Here is a 19,528-nt window from a genome sequence, read left to right as displayed (position 1 = left end):
AATCTGTTGTGCAAATGCTGTTGCGTCTCCTTGCACGCAGGAGATTGTTACACAAAGAAAAACTGTCATTGAAACATCCACATATTTGTAAATAGCACCACAGTTGCACACATTTGTAAATAGTTTGCCAAATTGTTGTCAAATTGTTACACTGTTGAATGTAAATAAATGTATTTTGCTATCAAAAAACACTTTTTCATTCTTGGTGGTAGTGTTTTATAGAAGTAAAGCACTATTTAGGTGTTTGTGGCATCATTCATGGACAAAAAGAAGTGTAAAATTCACTAGAATGCATGAAATAATATCGTTTCACTAAAAGCTTGATTTCTCCATATTTGAGTCCAAAACAAGCGAAATTGGGTGAAACTAACCATTTTCTATTGTTGATTACTAAAGAACGGAATAAGGTAGAAACAAACTTTTTTTTTCTGACGAAAGATGAAAATCCAATCTTTCATTTGGTATTTTTTAAGATTTGGTATGTGTGTTTCCATAGTCCAAACAGAACATTTTCTGTGGACCTTGAAAGATCAGTCAAAATGCTTAAATCGGCTGGCACTGACGGCATCCCTTTTCTGAAAACGTCTGGCAGTCAAAGAGTTAACTGTACACAGCAATAAGTTATGTGTAAAACAAAAGTGCATTGTGGGTAGAAACAAATTACTGTAATTTGCCGCTGTTTTGGCATGTATATATGTGGATTACAGGTAAATGGTATTGTTTTTGGCTGGTATCTCTATAGGAGAAGAAGCAAATAGCGGACCCTGTAGTGTCACTGGAGCAAAGACAAAGATTCAGGGAATTGGTGAGTAATATTTTAACACGAGGGCAGTCTGCATCGTCTTCACATCACATTTCTCCGATAAACAGGCAACATTACAGCTAACGTTCGTTTAAACACACGGCTGCAGAACAAGGATTGATTTTACAATGAGGGCGGCACGGTGGCTGAGGGTGTGAGATCGAGTCTGGGCTTCGGCTTTTCAGAGTGGAGTTTGCATGTTGTCCCTGTGCCTGTGTGGGTTTTCTCCGGTTGCACCGGTCTCCTCCCATATTTCAAAGACATGCATGGCAGGTTAATGGAGCGCTCTAAATTGTCCATAGGTGTGATTGTGAGTGTGGATGGGTGTTCGTCTCTGTGTGCCCTGCGATTGGCTGGCAACCAGTTCAGTACTGCCTGAAGCCAGCAGGGATTGGCTCCAGCGATCCTTTTGAGGAATAAGAGGTTAAGAAAATGGATGGATGGATTTTACGACATACTGTATTATGTATTAACAGGAAATTACTGGCAACTTAAATTCTGTAGTATACAAGAAATGGTTGTAAACTAGATTATAGTGAATTGCTGTAAAGGTAAATACGGTAAGTAACTGTAATTTATATACAGTAAATACTTGTAAAATACAATAATATACTGACATATTAGACAAGACCTAGCTGGCAACTTTTTTGCCAGTTATTTCTTGTAAATTCTACAGTCAATTCGTTACAGTGTATTTAGACTCATAGGCTAGTAAAAATCGATGTATGCATGATAACATGTTGCTTGTTAATATATCCACTCTGCAATACAATATATTAACACGACTGACATATAATATTGACCAACATCACGTGATCACGTGACTGCCCTATGACGGACGGCGGAAGGAAATGATTGTTGAATGGAAGTGGACGTGACCCGGAGCGACTTAGTGACTGTTATGTTACAAATGAAAAGTTATTATCGCCCATAGAGCCATGGAATCTATTACTTCAACCGAAGGTTGCCTGTCAGTGGAAGTTGCACATTTAGTCGGGACTCACAGAGCGCGATATTTACTGAAGTTGGAGATCGCTAGTTTGAAAACAACCCTTTATTTTCTGTTACATGCTGTTTTTACCAAGTTCATCAAATCGCCGACTTAGCTGGAATTCAGAGCGCACGACCTATATCATAATGTAGTCAATGGCGTCTCTTCTTACACCGGGGCTGATTTGAAAGCTTGTTGCTGGCTGAGTCTCTGTGACGAGATGCTGCGCTCACACCGGGGGACAATATACCTCGTAATGCAAAGGTAAAACTTGTTTATCACGCTAACTGACTTATTTTTACATAGTCCGTTCTATATTGAAACGCTGTGATGATGTTATGCTACTATGTTTACTAGCATGGAACAAGCTAGTGGCAAGCTATGCAGTAATTTCATGAATATGACTCCGGCTCCAGAGTTAAAACTCCTAGCACAAAGACGAAATCCCCCATTATTAAACAGTCAAATGCACAATCTTTGTTAGAGTGTATGTTTACTAGTAAAATGTATGACCATTTATCTACTAATTACATTTATCTACTAACCATGCAAAAAATGAACGCTGCAAATCCGTGAATACTTTGTGGGCTGCCAGTCCTTTCTGTTGATTGCTGTTATCAATCGATGTCTTTTGTCTTCATTAGTAGGTATGCGATAAAAAGCAACATTTGGTTTATTCCTTTGTCTGTTTGTACAACCGACCGCACAGCAGGATATGACCATTTCAAAAGATAATCGGTCAGATAAAGGACTTTACGCTGTATGAGATTCAATGGTTACAATACAGGCTCTTTTGCCGTCCAGCGTCCCAGAGGGGGCGTTCCCATGAAGGCTGTGACGTCACGTGCAAAAGGTTAATACACAGTTTTATTCCTCCATTAGATTTGAATCAGAAATCTCGCAAGTAATTCTAAAAAGTCTGTATCCATGCTTTGAACGGTGGATCTTCGACATTCTGCAGAAAGGGTGAAGATTGGCTCAGGTTCAGCGCCGCCATCCTCATTGCCAAGACAGTATGTGGGCTTTTCAAGAAGCAGTCTTGCATTCCTTTATTGACTCAATTTATTTAGCAGCTAGCACACAGAGGTTACATGGCATCAATCATTACTTTTGTATATACACCAGAATCTATTTTCTTCTTTGTCTATTCTTTATTTTTCACATCTTAATCTACTGTATGTGCTTCTTTCACATAGTGCCGCAAATGTTAGACCCCACACGATAATGTAATGATAGCAGTTTAACACTATTCATTAGGGATGGCAGAAATTGAACATTAAAACGATCAAATCATTTGAAACAATTCATTCAGAAAAATAATTGATCTTTTGGAACGTTCAAAACATCTCCCCACAGCGACATCTGGTGGCCAATTGTGAAATATTACATCCAAACAGCAGATCAGTGTTGCCAGCTCTGCTCAACATTAAGGAAATTAACTATTGGCTATCTGTCATCGCCTAATTTACACAACTGGCAATATACTGTAATTGTAAAAAAAAAAGAAAAAAAAAAAAGAGATAATATCATGGGGGGGAAAAACTGAATAAACCCCACCCCGTCAAAATAAGTAGGCCTATAGAAGAACAAATGAGTTTTTGTTGCTGATTATGGGTTTGTTTTCAATTTTGCCTTTGCCATCATTTTCCAAAATGACTTAATTGCTTTGATGAGACCCACAGTACTATCACATTTAACCAAAAACTTGTAACTTTCCAAGGCTGCATTTGTTTTTTGCGACAGGGCATCTCAAGTTTCGACAGAAAGCGTTAGAGAAGAAAAATAATGATTGTTTTTGCAGACATACCACTTGGACCAGGAATTGAATCGGGGGGTCACCTGCTACAGAATAGCCTACATTATGTGAGTGCGTTACCACTGGACCGCACTCCAGAGTTTGCTGGCATTTTATCATGTAGAGTGATCAGCCGTCAGGACAATTTTTGTTTACATACGAAGTATACTTAGGTTGGATATATTTCAGATTCAAGAAATTTTCATATAGTGCAATGGTAGGATTTGATTTAATTTTAGAAAAGGGATAACATTTTCACTTACTTCGCGTAATGGAACGGCAACTGTCACGTGACATCGTGATTCTGAGACAGATTTACAAACGCGATTCGAATCACAAGTTCTGCCTGGGTTCCAGTACGTACCAAAACACAGTTTCGATTTTGCCACCACTACAATACATACACATAGCATTGGCTTTAATTAATTGCATAACAACTGGGCACTGTGAGTACCATAATATGATATTTATTTTATAGTTCTATAGAAAAATAAGGTTAACTTGAAAGTAAATATTTATAAAGTAACTAAAGGGAGGTCAAAAGTCTAAAGTGTCTCGCTGGTATTGGAGTCGAGGACTGTTCTCACTGTAAAACTGACTGTACCAGCGTCTGTGTTTCTGGATGGCTGAATCTTCCTTCACCAGGAGAGGCTTCGAGATGTACTTTTTATTGTTCCAGATCATCACATCCCGCTCAAACTAGACAAACAACATACAGTAAACAAAAGATGGCATAATGGTACATTTATTTTCAGTGGTACATAAGTAGCAGATACTCCTGTTACCCTATCATTGAATATGGTCACACACTCCATTTTAGAAGGTGGTGATTACCCAGCAAAAGTATTTGCAATGGCAAAACGACAGTAGAAGTAGAAGTAGAAGAAGAAATGTAGGATTCCAGTTAAGGTATGCAAGTAATTTTAAACGAATGCTTCAAATAGGCTTTACCTGAATAGATTCTCCTTTCAAGATGAATTTGGGCACCGGGGCAGGAATATTTGACTGATAGAAGATTGTATGTGAGACACACTGCAAGAGAGGCTCCACTGGTGTCACACCTTGCAGGATCACTCCACTGCCCAAGAAGCTGTGGTCAAAATGCAGAAACACCAATCCTGGTCCTACCTGAAACACATCAAATGTTTTGTTTTCAATGTGATATGCATTTTGCCTTCAGTCAATTGTGTGGATGCATTCAAATGAACAGTTATGTGCACAAGTATATATATATATATATATATATATATATATATATATATATATATATATATATATATATATATATATATATATATATATATACTGTATATATACACCTTTATTTAACCAGCTAAAAACCCATTGAGATCAAGATCTCTTTTACAAGGGTGACCTGGCCAAGAGGTCAACAGCAAACGTCATTAAAACTGAGACTATACATACAATAAATTGAAATACATTTTACAAATGTATGATGTCTTAAAATAAAGTGCATACACGTTAAAGGACAAATAACAAATCATTAACACATGCTCTACTGAGTGGTCTCACACTGTTTATCAGTCAATATGGATCGAAAGCCTCCAAGTGTAGTAGGCCCTGAGAGCTTTAGTTCAGTCTGTACAGAGTTCCAGGCTGTGGGGGCATAAAAACTGAACGATCTCTTCTCTAGTTCAGTTCTGACGCGAGGAACAGAAAGATGGAGAATGTCACAGGACCGTAATGCATAACATCCTACAGTTCTCTGTCTAAAAGTCCTTAAATAAAATGGAGCCATGCCAAGAAGGGTCTTATAAATTAAAGTCAGCCAGTGAGTGTACCGACGTGCACTTAAGGAAGGTAACCCGGTATGACACTATTATCATAATTACAGTACAAGCCAGCAGTCTAAGAAGATGCATTATCAAGCTATCGATTTAATGTTGATTTACAGTGTGAGATGCTTTCAACTTTCTTGTACCTGTCTAGCAACAACGTGGAGATCCAACACCGGCCAATGGCATCCAAACACATAAAGGGAATGTTTCACCAGCATCTGAGAGCAATGATTGTTGGGAAAAAACTCTGGTGCCCACTGAGCCTTGAATTTAAACACACACACACATACATAGAATTGAGAAAAATACATAACTTAAAACGCTGATTATTTTATAAAAAGTGTTTCAAAGAGTGCCAAGATGTCTTGACATGTCTGTGATATGCTTCACATGTGTGATTAAGACACCAAAGTGCAAATGTAATGGCACAATGTCCTCTAGAATCAGGCTCACATATTGTAAGAATGCCGGGAAGGCGAACATGGTGGCTGAGAAAATAAATGGGCAAATAAACATACTTTCCAATCATGTCGCACAAACTGCCAAGCTTTGCTGTTTGTGTAGCGAAGATCGACCCCGCTGACGATGCCTGGCGTGTGCAAGTGAGTCAGGTGCGAAAGGTCTGCTGCATTTTCAGGAATCTCCTGCAGAGTGACGCTGGCAACTTAATGCAAAACTCGGTTATGCATCATCACAATATCAAGTCTATGAGAAACTATAGGGGGACTTTTGCAATAAAAATTGAGACGTTTACATTTTCTTTTTTCTCAAAATGGCACGTTCCATAAACTTATTTTGATTTACATGTTGGTAAGAAAATGATTCCTACATCAAGGTTGCTTTACACACAAGATGAGCAGTGATAGTGTTGTTGTTGTTTTTGTTGTTTTTTATATATCACAAGAACGTACCTGTATGTGAGCACTGACAAAATGTTCTGTTCTTCCACGATAGACCCACTGGCCCTTGGTAATCTCCTCCTGCTCTGGAACAGTGTATTGAGGATCTTCTCCATCACAGTGAAACCAAACCAGGATCTGACCGTTAATTTCACAGCGGGGCCAGGCGTCCACCTTTGCAAAATCTGGCACTTAAAGACCAAATAGATTAAAGGCAATACCGTCATACACCAAAGACCTTCCTTATTTTTGGGAGATCTCTCCGATTGGTGGCACACTGGGACCTGGATATATTCATCAACAATACAGAAGGCTAAAGTAACATACGCTCAAGCATTTGTTTTCTTTACCTCTTGAACGACATTATCTTATTACTTAATATTTTTCTTTGAATTCCAGAAGTGATTATAAACATGCATCTGAAATGGTCATTACCTTTTTCAGCGTACGGTATCCTTTCACATTTGCCATCGTTCCCTCGAAACTGCCATCCATGGAATGGACACTCAATGCAGTTTCCCGCCACACGTCCTCCCACCGCCAGGTTAGCACCCAAGTGTGGGCAGTAGGCATCTAACACATAGGCCTTCCCATCCTCACCTCGGAAAACTACCAGCTTTACACCTAAGAGATGCAATTGCAGAATGAGCGTGTTAGGCCACCTCTGACTTTGTTGCTTCAATAACCTTTTTTCACAGCAGTCATTTTGACAAAGTAACAATGTAAGATATTAGAGCAGATGGTGTTAACGATGACATTTATTTGGGTTTTAGAAACTATACGCTGACATACAATTTTTGGTTCTTTTTTCCCCGCCTATTGTTTTGTTACAAAATCAAACCAACATCTTCAATTAAACTAAGAAACATGTTTTGCAATGATGGAGGAAGCCAGAGTACTTGGAGAAAATCCACAGAAGCATGGGGAGAACATGCAAACTTCACACAGAACGGCCGGAGCTGGATTTAAACCCCCACCCTCAGAACTGCAAGTCATAAATCCATCATCCGAACAATTTATCCTCACTAGGGTCGTGCTGGAGCCTGTCTTTGGGCGGTAGGCAGGGCAGACCCTGAACTGGTCCTCAGCCAATCACAGGGCAGCCAATATGTCTTTAAATAAATAAATAAATAAGGAAGGCCGAAGCCCGGACTCAATCTCACGTCCTTTGCACTGGGAGGCGGACGTGCTAACCAGTCAGCCACTGTGCTGCCCCATTCCAAGGATTCATCACATATAATAACATTGCCTTTAAAATAATGTGAAAATGTGACGTTTGTGAGAAAAACTCATTTTCAGTAGTCCCTGGTAAGTCTTAAAATCAGGCCAGGACCATTTATTTTTGATTTTGTGTGGTGGGGAAAACAGGATAAACTTCAAAAATACATTTAAAATAGCACGTCAAATCAGAGAGTTGTTACAAGCTAATTTGTGCTTCGTCAATGTCCTTACAGTATAGGGTTTAACACTTGACACTTTACAGTGATAATGTTGCTCTGAGATTAGAACAAGATTTGTGGCTGTCCTGACTGAGGAAGCAGCATCAGATTCTAGTCAAAGTATACTGCATCACAATTTTTAGAAGTCCCTAAATAGTGTAGGCTGCTGCAAGGTCAAAAATTCTGCTGCTCACTAATCCAACTTTATAATCGCAAATTCTCACATGTAGATGACATATTCTTAACAAGCTTTATCCCAATGAAGTGTTTTGGCATTATACATTTATTGAATCAATGATTGAGTAAATGACTGACCTAAATACCAAAAACAAAAACTATATCAACATTTCCTCCATTTATTAACTTTACAGGCAATTTGTATGTAACATTTTAACGTTACTGTTAAATGCACAATTCACTACATGAAAACATAACACTCATTCACCACACAAATTAATGTCAAATAAACAGGGCATCATCAAATTAATGGATCAAATTTATTTGCCTACTTTTATTTCGTAAAAATAAGCTAAAAAGCCAAAACAGACTTGTACAGTGAATAATTAATTAATTGATGATGGCGGAACAGAATAAAGTTGCATTAATATGAGAAAAATTGTGTGAATTAAATTGGAAAATTAGGAAATTGTTGCAATTGTCTAAGAATAATATAATATTTAATGGGGGGGAAAATGATTATTATGACAAAGAAGTTGTCATTTTATTCACGTGTGACAACACAGGGTGAAAAAATGATCTAAATGTAGCTAATCTTTCCCATTAAGTCAATTTTGCTTCAGAGTACTTAGATCCGACATCGAAGGATCAAAAGTGACATCTTTAAATTTTCTGACATCTGCTCAGAAGCGCCATGCCCTGCTAGCTTTCACAAGTTCAACCTTACTTTATTTGGGAACTTTTGAGCCATATTTTCCTTGACCATTCTGGTCAGTATCAATACTGTAAACTAATCGTCATGAGCTCCAAGTGGTATTAATTTTGTGACTACTCAAGACAAGTGCTAGGCTTTCACAAATGGTTGTAGCTAGACTAAGAATTACATGATTAACTCATTTACTGCCATTGACGGTTATAAACGTCAAAAAATCATTCTAACTATTTCTATTACTTTTACATATTTGTTTCTACTTTTGTTAACAAGGGTATGAAAACCTAGATGTTTTTATTGTACATTGAGAACAGATATAAAATGTGTGATTAATTGTAAGTTAACTATTGAAAGTCATGCGATTAATTACGATTAAAAATGTTAATCGTCTGACGCCTCTAATTTTCAGCTAATTAAAGCTGTCAACAATGAGGCATTGTTAATGTCACTAAGTATCCACATTTCACAACAAACATAACCGGTTAGCATGCTTCAGTTTAATTAGCAGTGTAGGCTACGATATGAAGCGCCACAGTAAACAAACATGTTCAACATTGTACCCGGATAACACTTTGAATCGTGATTTGCAATCTGACAGAATAAAGAAACATTAGCAAAATAAAGTCAATTTGCATGCATCATTTTAAATTATCTCAACTCAGCCACTATTGTGTAAATGCTACAAGATCCCTTAAATTCAAATTGAAAGCAAAAGTATTTGCAATGGCAAAACGACAGTAGAAGTAGAAGGAGAAGAAGAAATGTAGGATTCCAGTTAAGGTATGCAAGTCATTTTAAACTAATGCTTCAAATAGGCTTTACCTGAATAGATTCTCCTTTCAAGATAAATTTGTACTCTAGAGATTAAGTAAATCTAACCTAATTTTTATTGTGTAATCCATCGCACTACAAGCATAGCGACTTTTACACCTAACTGTTATGGTCTAATTTGAATGCAGTTGTAGGCTACATACCAACCATGGTGACATCTCTGACGTCTCCTCTCTCCAGCGTGTGAGAATCCAGCACTCGGTACCAGCCGTTTGGGTAGACCGGGGGAAGGTCTCCCATTGTCCTGCGGCGGCGCACATCATTAGCGGTGCGCGCCTTGGAGCGGCCGTCCTCCACGATGTATCCCACATCATCCGGTGCCTTGAGCAGCTCCAATGGGCTGAAGAGCAGTCTGTACGCGGAGACCAACAAGAAGAGGGAAACACATGCTATGATGCCCACTGGAGGGCCTTGCAACAGCGTGTCCCTCCAAGTGGAGGTGTCCACGAACGAGCTTGGTGGCTCTTCGGTCTGCATGAAGAGAAGGGCGCATACCGCCAGGGCGGTCGGGGCCGCTAATCTTTTGATATACTGATTCGGACTCATGCTACTGGCTGGCTCTCTGACAAGTGAGTGCACGCAACAGGAACGCAAGATAGTATTTTCTTTTTTTGAATCCGCCCTCTGTCTGTAAACACGCCTTGAAGCGTTTCCATAGAGCTAATTTATAAAATGACACAATGTGCCACAAGCTAAATTTTACTTGAATGTCTTAATATAATTTAGATTTTTATTGGGAAAAATACGATTAGCATTCAGATCCGGCTCTACCAACCAAGCAAGCTTGTGCTCCAAGCCTCTACCACAGTACCGACCAAGCTTTTGCCCTGACTCTGCTCCAGCTATGAGCCAGGCCACTCAAGAAGCCGCAGTCATCCAGAAACACTGACATGCAGGCTGAAATTTAGCACATTTGGCCCTTACTAAAAGTCAGACAGTAAAAAGTATCTTTTAAAAAAGGAATAGAGGAAACAAACTGACAAATAACTGACACGGATATTTTGCATGCCATTTATTAGTGGACGCTTGAAGTAGTTTGCATAGCAGTTTGAACAAAGGCCCAAAGTTGGAATTAGATGTCAAAATGTCAAACATGTTACAATTGTCCCGGGGGCCCAATATACAATGTAACCCACCAGAAAACGTAAATTTCCCTCTTTTTTTAACATGTTTTTAATTTATTTTATACAGTGTGGGCGAGTAAACTATTACTAGTAAATTACCCAGGTTACCTTGCCAAGTTGCTAACTGCAAGCATTATCGAGAGCAGGGGTGCTCAAGTTCGGTCCTCGAGAGCCCCTATCCAGCCTGTTTTGCATGTTTCCCTCCTGCAGCACAGCTGAATCTAATGATCAGCTCATCAGCAAGCTTTGCAGAAGCCTGATAACGATCCTGATCATGAATCAGGTGTGTTAATGGAGAGAAACATGGAAAACAGGCTGGATAGGGGTTCTTGAGGACTGAACTTGAGCACCACTTATATAGAGTGACATGAAGCAGCACTTATCCTGCCAGTGATGATGACGCTATCTTTAAAAGGTAGTCAGCACCAAAGTTGAAGGTTCATTCCTAATCCATATGTCATTTGAGGTACTGTAGAATGTGTATAAAGTGGAACCTAGGAGTTTGAACATCTCGGAACTCGTACAAATCGGACTTCAACCCAAAAAATTGGAGTAAAAAATGCCTTGAAGTTTGAACTCACTTTCAAAGTTCGAAGTATGGGAAAAAATGTTCGGAGGTTGAACAATTCGGACTTTGAACACTTTGAAGGAACGAATTATGTTAAAACTCAGAGTTACCACTGTATCTGGATACTGTACATCTGGAACGGTCGGTGTCCTTCATTCTTGCGTTCTTGATATATGTAGCAAAAATAAATAAATAAATTCATTAATCAAGTACGCCAATTGCATTATATGGATTGGTTATTTTTTAACCTATTGGGCTCTTTTTTGTGTGTTCAGAGCAAATGTAAGACATCAGACAGGCCGAGTGTCCTTTTTTAAATTTTTATTATGGTCACCCTAATTTAAACAATTGCTTTTTCTTATCCCTTTGTCTCGAATGCATCAGAGTGATGCTTGGTAACAGCCAAAGTGTATCCTGTAACCACAACATTAATATGCTTTGATGATGCTTTGTTTTAGTTTAGTTTTAGTTCAGAATTATTTTTCTTTTTTGTTTAAAAAAAAAGTGTATTAACCTACTTGTGCGCAATATTTAATGAACATTTAATTAACACCATGGTAAAATGAAAAAAAAAAAACTAATTTCTTACCTAGTGTTGCATTTTGGTATTGGCTGCGTTAAATTAGAAAAATGAATCAAGCACGCAAAATTTTCGTCGAGGAGCGACATCATCTGAAGGTGCTTTTCTATTGGCTGCTGCTTGATGACGTCTTCTGTGTGACACAAAAAATCAAAATCATCCCCAAAGGCTCATGCAGTAAATTAATTACCAAAGACTAAAACCAAGGACATTTTAGCTATAATTATAGTTTGCTTTAGTTAGTTTTGTAATTTTAGCTATAATTATAGTTAGTTTTAGTTAGTTTTGTACACATAAAATGTAGTTTCAGTTAGTTGTCTGGGGTTTTAAAAGCACTTTCATTTTTATTTTATTTAGTTAACAAAATTGTTTTTTTTTATTTTAGTTTTCGTTTTTTCATTATGTTAACTAGAATAACCTTGGTCCCGGTGCAACAGATGACTTGACTCGTCTTGAAGAATGTGTGTCCACCGTTCATATGGGGTAGATGCCACGGACTTCCGACTTCCGTAAGTCACACACCCACGCCGTTCCCGGCCACTGCTGAGACACAACAGTCGGCGTCCCAACACTCGCACCCCCACCCCTGCGCCCCCAACCATCTCAATTCTCTGAAATGCTTCTGAGAACTGAGACAGACACACTACACACTTGCACCCATCGACGGGAATGCACAGCTGAGGGGCACAAGGGCGGAAGCAGCGCAAGCACCGGGACGCGGCCCACACGTCGCAAACAGCAACCCGTACCAGCGCAAGTGTGTGACACCCAGAAGTCGGAAGTCCCGCCTCCTCCGTGGCAAATACCCCATTGCTGGCATAAACAATTGTGACCGACGTCAGCAACACAACTTCGTCCTCTCCGAACATCCGGACATTTCTGATACTTCCCCAATGCAATGCAATGCAAATGCTTCCTTAATACGGCGAAAACAAACAGGCGCATTGTATTGCTTTTTCCTGTGACTATCATTTGAACCACACAGATTGTTAAAGTAGTCAAACAACATTTCATCACATTTTAAAATCAAAATAATTCTCACAAATTAAATTCCAACAATCCAAAATCCAATGCTTTTTAATGAGTGGGGAGATTTTACCAAATTGTCACCATTTTGACTTATGACGTCATCTTGGAATTGTTAATTAAAGGCGCTTAAAAAAAAGACTTAATTACACAGACATTTTATTGCACGGTGCCCGTTGTCAGCGTTTAGGGCGGCTAACATTGTTAGCACGCTAACACGTGCTAGCGGCTGCAGCGAGAGCCATCGGATTACTATTCAAAGTAAGTAAAGGCAGTTTAATCGACGTAACTGACTGCACACTGCAGTTGCCGTTCCTGGTGATCAGTTTGACAAACCGGGCTTACTCAACTGTGTAGTTGTAGTCAACAAAATCACAACTGAGGTTCTGATGTCCCTTTGTCTCACAGACAAAAAAATACTCAACTCAACTTTATTTATAAAGCACTTTAAAACAACCATCACTGAATACAAAAAACGGCACATTAGTAGTTCTCAATAATAGGGGCCCTATCCAGCCTGATTTCTATGTCTCCTTCGGCCAACACAGGTGAGGATCGTTATCAGGCTTCTCCAGAGCTGGCTAATTAGCTGATCATTTCAATCACCTGTGTTGGCTAAGAGAGACATGGAAAATTGGCTGGATAGGGGTGCCCGAGACGTACGTAAAGCAGGTAAATAAAATGAATATCAATAAATTAATAACCAAAAATACAGCAGGCACCATAAAAAACGTTATCAATGGAGAATCTGATGCAAATGTGTTTTAATCCTTATTTTTCACAACCAAAGTTGGCAAGTATGTCGTTCAGTCTAGTTACATTTAGTATGACTCTTTAAGTATGCCATCCATTAATTCAGAAACAAGTTTCTATTTTTTGGTATACCCTTAAATACAAGTTATATCAATTGAAAAATATTTATTTCCCAAACTTTTATTTTGTAGCACATCACCGGATGTATATAGTTGAACGTGAGACGCTGCACTGATGAACAATGTTGTCAGGAGATGTCGACTTGAGTGTACAACAAAAATGCACAGGAACTAAACATGGTTCTTATTCATCCAAATGCAGGTTGAAGATATATTTTTTTAATCTCCAAATAAATTTTGAATCTTGCATTAAACATGTTAATTTTGATCTTTAATTTTTGTTCGTGACACGAGATTTGTCCAAATGGTGTTGTCGTAGCTTTGACGTGACAGAAAAAGACCATTCCAGGTTGCTTGACGTTGCCACACGAGCTTCACTAAACAATTCATCCTGAATTTGTATTGAACGAACTTAAACATCCGTCACTACTTTATTGAAGTCAAACATAATTGCTACATTTCGTGTCCGGTTACATTCGTGTCAGACAGTGCTCGTCGAAATCTCTCGGTCCTGTTTAGCTTAAGCTTACCTTATTTTAGCTTAGCTTGCTAGCCGCCAAAAAGAAGACGCTTTTGTTATCAACAAGTTGGCTCAGCAGACATCAAGTGTGAGCATAAAGTGCCGTGAATAGCGTGTAAAAATGTACGCAATAACGAAAGTCAAGTACGAAGAGGAGCTTTGTGGAGCACAAGAGGAGAACGAGCGACAACGTCAACTGCTGGACGCTGTTTGCAAGCAGCCTCGAGTTGTGTTGAACAGAGCAGGTTTGTCACTTGTTTAATCAATGCTTTTCAACAACATTATTGTATTTACTCAACGGATTCTTTATCCGACCACTTTCTGACGTTACGTTTACAGTTTTCTCACTCGCTTTGGTACATTTCACTGATCAGAATGGGGGTTATGCGCTAACCGCGGAGGTGTTCAGCAAAACAGATTAGAATGACTCTGGAAAATTGCACTTTTTTTTTAAACTCACGATCGCCACGGGACTTGCCAAAAATGACAGTGTCGGATGTCCATCAACTGAGCAACACTAAAATAAGGGTTCCGTCAGTGCCCAAAAAATATTTCATGCTTACTGTCGCTTCGATGTCTATTGGGCGTGTTTACATGACATTTTCTTGCGGTGAGACATCCGGGCATTTAGGACGTCACCAGACACAGCAACGCGTCGCTAAATTGAAAAGGGGGCACAAAGATGGAAACTTGAAATGATGTCTGATGTTCCAATGCTGTGATTGTTAAAAGCAGAGTTTCAAATCATAATAATAATACTAATCACTATATATAGTTTCCGCTTCTTTGTTTCAACAAGCTGTAAGCAAACGATTATGTACAATTTTCTGTTGTTACCTAAAATATCAGTTGCTTATGTCATGTTGCTCAAAATTTATTCTAAGTTGACACTTGTCTCACACCATGAGTTCACAACATTTTTGCATTAGTTCATTAGATTTTACATGCAAAATGGTCGAACAAGTTGTTATAATACATCAAGCATATAATTCTATACATTCCCATGAGCATTTTTTTCCAAATCTTGACTTACGGTATACTAATGAATTAACTTGTGTGATGAATAAAGTCAACCAAATAACCAATGATCAACCGGTTTTCTGAATCTGATATTTTGATTCCTAATAATCTTTTCTTTTTTTTCTTTTTCTTTTTTAACCATAAGTCTAATCAATGAAATGCTTACTGGCCAGCATCTTAGTAGCGTACACAGTGTCATAGTTGCCACCGTTAATGGTGGGCGCTGGATCTACACTACTCACAAAAACGTATATTTTTTTGGCTTTCTGGTGAAATTTATGAAAAATGTAACGTAAGTTGATGCTACAGTGGTATAATATAATGGAAGTAGGACATTTAAGTAAAGGATTCACTGGTGATATCCTCATCTCAAACAATTCATTGAAACAAAAGTTATTAGCAATGGTGGATGGGTACACCACAACAACAATTCAATGTCTCAATAACTCGTCATGTGCCCTTGAGCATCAATTACAGCTTGACAACATCTCATGCTGTTCACAAATCGACTCATTGTCTGCTCAGGCATGGCATCCCAATCTTCTTGAAGGGAAGCCATCAGGTCATTGAGCTTCTGGGGTGCAGAGTTTCCAGCCTCTACTCATCTGATCCCACAGGTTTTCAGTAGGATTCAGGTCTGGAAAAAGTGCAGGTCATTCCATTTGAGGTACACCAGTCTCCAACAGCCATTCCCTGATGATGCCACCACCATGAGCTGGAGCATTGTGAATTTTACCATTAAGCTTCTCGTTGCAGAACAGCAACTTGTGCAAAAAGTACTGTTGGACATGTGTATTCAAAAGATTAGAGAAGGTCACATTAAGTTCACCTGTAAAGGTTTGAATGCATTTTATGCTCGTCTTGAAATTTCACCCGAAAGCCAAATATCCCTTACTTTTTGTGACATATTTTTTCAATCAGTGTGGGTTACAAAATTTTGTTACGTGATTTCTACAAAATACAACAATACAGACAATCCGTAACATTGGCCAGCTTTGTTATTATTTCACTTATGTGACCCATCTGATAATCTTAAATATAAAATACACAACATCAAAGTCACAGCAATCTGACTATACCAAATCATGTGTATCTTGTGTCCCGTAGACATCAGTAAAATATATCGTTGTCCTGAGCGCCTGGAGCCACAGTTCCCTAGAATAAAAAAAGAGGAGGAAGACTTGGAGCCTCTTCAAGTTAAAGAAGAAGAGCAGCCACAGTCTCCCATCATAAAAAAAGAGAACGTGCCACCACGCATTAAAGAGGAGGAGGATTTCACAGAGTTGCCCGTGACCAGTGTCCATTTGAAGACTGAGGGTGAAGGTCATCATGAAGAAAACAAATGGACGGAGCCTCCAAGCAGCTGCTCAAGACAACAAATGAAAACAGAGGGTGATGAAGACCACCGTGGAAGATCACAAGCAGAAAGCTGGTTAGCTCCAATGTCAGATGGTGACGACTTGTCACTCTCTCCTCACAGTGATGACGACGAACAGTCTGAAGGTGATATGGCATCTCATACTGACAACAAACGTTGGAAATGTTCTCAGTGTGGAAAAACTTTTGGCTACAAGTGTAACTTGAGAAGACATGTGATTGGCCACATTGGTGAGAAACATTTTGCCTGCTCAGTTTGTGGTAAAAAATTTGCTGTGAATGCACAATTAAAACAACATACAAGAACCCACACTGGCGAGAAACCTTTTACCTGCTCAGTTTGTGGTAAAAAATTTGCTGTGAATGCACAATTAAAACAACACACAAGAACCCACACTGGTGAGAAAACTTTTGCCTGCTCAGTTTGTGGACGAAGTTTCTCTGAGAAGGGAAGCCTAAAAAGACACACTAGAACCCACAATGGTGAGAAACCTTTTGCCTGCTCAATTTGTGGCCAGAGTTTCTCTCAGAAGGGAAACTTAAAACAACACACAATAACTCACACTGGTGAGAAACCCTTTGCCTGCTCAGTTTGTGGCCAGAGTTTCTCCCGGAAGGTACTCTTTAAAGAACACACAAGAACCCACACTGGTGAGAAACCTTTTGCCTGCTCAGTTTGTGGCCAGACTTTCTCTCAGAGGGGAATTTTAAAAAGACACACAAGAACCCACACTGGTGACAAACCTTTTACCTGCTCAGTTTGTGGCCAGAGTTTCTCTCAGAAGGGACACCTAAAAAAACACACAAGAACCCACACTGGTGAGAAACCTTTTCCCTGCTCAGTTTGTGGCCGCAGTTTCTCTGTGAATGAAAGCTTAAAAGTACACACAAGAACCCACACTGGTGAGAAACCTTTTGCCTGCTCAGTTTGTGGCCAGAGTTTCTCTCACAAGGGAAGCTTAAAACAACACACAAGAACCCACACTGGTGAGAAACATTTTGCCAGCCCAATTTGTGGTCAAAGATTCCCAAGTAAGGCTAAAGGTAAGAGGCACAAGTGTGCTGGTGAGAATAGCAGTGATTAATAAAACTTGATATCTCATGTTTGAATTTAAATTCAAAAGATGGTGCAGAAATTTACTGCTAAATGAACGAATTATCTGTTTGTGTATTGTGTATTGTATGTGTCTTGACTCACCCTATTTTAAAATTGAATTTGTGTTTAAAATGCTACCTAATCAACCTGGGCTGCAGATTCAAATGATCTGATGGCTATAATCGGGCATGTTAACAAGTAAATGCCCATTGAATGTCCAAGTGAATGATTGATTGAAATTGATTTTGGAAAAACTTTGATTCTTTGTGGTGAGATGAAGAAGTGTACCTGATTAAGATTCTGAATAAAGTACTGCTCTTCAAATGCCTTTTTCTCTATGATGTGAACACACTCATGACTGAAAAGGTAAGCGCTTTCAAACCGCCATGCCAGTTGAGTTGAGGTTGGGGGCGGGATAATAAGTGAGAGTTATTACCACCTCTGCTGTTACACTAGCGCAGGGCCCCTTTGGAATTGAGGTTTACCTCAGGGCACAATTATGACGGTGAAACCAAATAAATGTTTATTCGTCTCATCAAATTAATACACATACCCAACAAGATGATGGATTAATAGTTTGTTCAATTATTCAAATTACTGTAAACTGTAACAACAAATGATTGCAAAATCTCCACATTATTTATTATACATGACATTTTGGTACATATTTTTGCAGAGATCAAGTTGACAAATGATGTGGCAGACCGCCGGGTCTTGCTTTTGTCCCTCTGCCTAGTGGGTGAACCCAAACAAGTTAAACAGTCTGGGTTTTTTTCAGCTGATCTTCAATGGGCATCATTGAGCTGTACCGATTTTCTGCTTCATCTCTGCTTTTATCCATTGGCATTTATTTATTTCATGCTGCAGACGCTCTGCCAGGACGTTATTCAAATGAGGGGGTTGGACTCTGCCGTTGTAAACTGCCTTTCATTGGTCGAGTGAGCGGCTTGGTGAACAAGGAAGTCTCGTCGGCTTGCCCAACAAAGGCTCTTCTTCCTCAGGAAGGTTAAAAGGACTGGACTCTCACCTCAGTTCCTAAAAAAACTTCTACAGAGCCACAATAAAGAGCATCCTCTGTTTTGGTGCAACAGTGTGGTATGGGAGCTGCACTGAAAAGGACAGGAAGGACTTATCCCGGGTAGTGAAAACAGGACAGAGAATTGTGGGCAGTCCTATCCCACCACTGGACTCTATATATGATGGCAGGATGCGGAGGAGGGCTAGTCGCATAGCTGCAGACCCCACCCACCCGGGACACAAACTATTTGTACCTCTTCCCTCCGGAAAGATCTACGTTCCTACCCTCACCTATGGTCACAAGCTGTGGGTCGTGACAGAAAAGAACAAGATCCCGGATACAAGCGGCCGAATAAGTTTCCTCTGTAGGGTGTTCGGGCTCTCCCTTAGAGATAGGGTGAGAAGCTTGGTCATATAGGAGGGACTCAGAGTTGAGAGGAGCCAGTTGAGGTGGCTCGGGCATCTGGTTCGGATGCCTCCTGGACGCCTCCCTGGAAAGGTGTTCCAGGCATGTCCCACCCGCGGGAGGCCTCGGGGACGACCCAGGACACGCTGGACAAACTATGTCTCGGCTGGCCTTGGAATGCCTTGGGATCCCGCCGGTACAGCTGGTTGAAGTGGCTGGGGAGAGGGACGTCTCGGTTTCCCTCCTAAAGCTGCTGCCCCCGTGACCCGACCTCGGATAAGCAGCAGAAGATGGATGGATAAACTACTAACTGAAGAATGAGGATAAATATTCCCACAAAGCTTCATGATGGAGCGGCCTACATGAACATCTCGCTATAGTCGGGTGCCTCACATGGAGGGAAAGAGAGGGTTTGAGAACGAGCGCTTCATGACTCACCTGGAAGCCGCGCAAGGAGAAACAAAGATGGACAAACTA

At 39.8% G+C, this 19,528-nt stretch overlaps 1 protein-coding gene and 1 pseudogene across 3 annotated transcripts; one reads left to right on the top strand and one right to left on the bottom strand.

The window, feature by feature from the left end:
* Window positions 1-2,904: 2,904 nt before the first annotated feature.
* On the bottom strand, window positions 2,905-14,705 carry LOC147162092 (cholesterol 7-desaturase nvd-like). Of its 2 annotated transcripts, XM_086096884.1 has the most exons (8): window positions 14,596-14,705; window positions 9,589-9,797; window positions 6,722-6,910; window positions 6,299-6,477; window positions 5,906-6,031; window positions 5,531-5,650; window positions 4,540-4,716; window positions 2,905-4,287 (listed from the first exon to the last, which is right to left on the bottom strand). In XM_086096884.1, exons 1-8 carry the CDS (start codon window positions 14,637-14,639, stop codon window positions 4,126-4,128), a joined length of 1,206 nt encoding a protein of 401 aa, XP_085953010.1. In that variant the 5' UTR covers window positions 14,640-14,705; the 3' UTR covers window positions 2,905-4,125. The 2 variants fall into 2 exon arrangements, with proteins under 2 accessions (XP_085953010.1, XP_085953009.1); XM_086096883.1 differs by lacking the exon at window positions 14,596-14,705 and having other exon boundaries at window positions 9,589-10,265.
* Window positions 13,942-17,910, top strand: LOC147162091 (uncharacterized; annotated as a pseudogene). Its single transcript, XR_015097268.1, has 2 exons — window positions 13,942-14,380; window positions 16,263-17,910. The product of XR_015097268.1 is annotated as an uncharacterized LOC147162091 (transcript).
* The last annotated feature ends 1,618 nt before the right edge of the window (window positions 17,911-19,528 follow it).

Source organism: Leptonotus elevatus, chromosome 15 (genome assembly GCF_054856555.1).
Source record: "Leptonotus elevatus isolate MCC_2025b chromosome 15, RoL_Lele_1.0, whole genome shotgun sequence".
In the NCBI taxonomy this organism is placed as follows: Eukaryota; Metazoa; Chordata; class Actinopteri; order Syngnathiformes; family Syngnathidae; genus Leptonotus; species Leptonotus elevatus.
Note: the sequence above shows the minus strand (reverse complement) of the source record. Positions and strands in the feature narration are given on the sequence as shown.

What these genes read in the sequence shown, in the direction of transcription:
- LOC147162092 (XM_086096883.1), bottom strand. Translation starts at nt 9,991, where the DNA reads ATGAGTCCGAATCAGTATATCAAAAGATTAGCGGCCCCGACCGCCCTG. An exon ending in CAGAGATGTCACCATGGTTG is followed by an intron (nt 6,911 to 9,588) that starts GTATGTAGCCTA and finishes TGCATCTCTTAG; the next exon opens with GTGTAAAGCTGGTAGTTTTC. An exon ending in TCCACGTTGTTGCTAGACAG is followed by an intron (nt 4,717 to 5,530) that starts GTACAAGAAAGT and finishes GATGTGTTTCAG; the next exon opens with GTAGGACCAGGATTGGTGTT.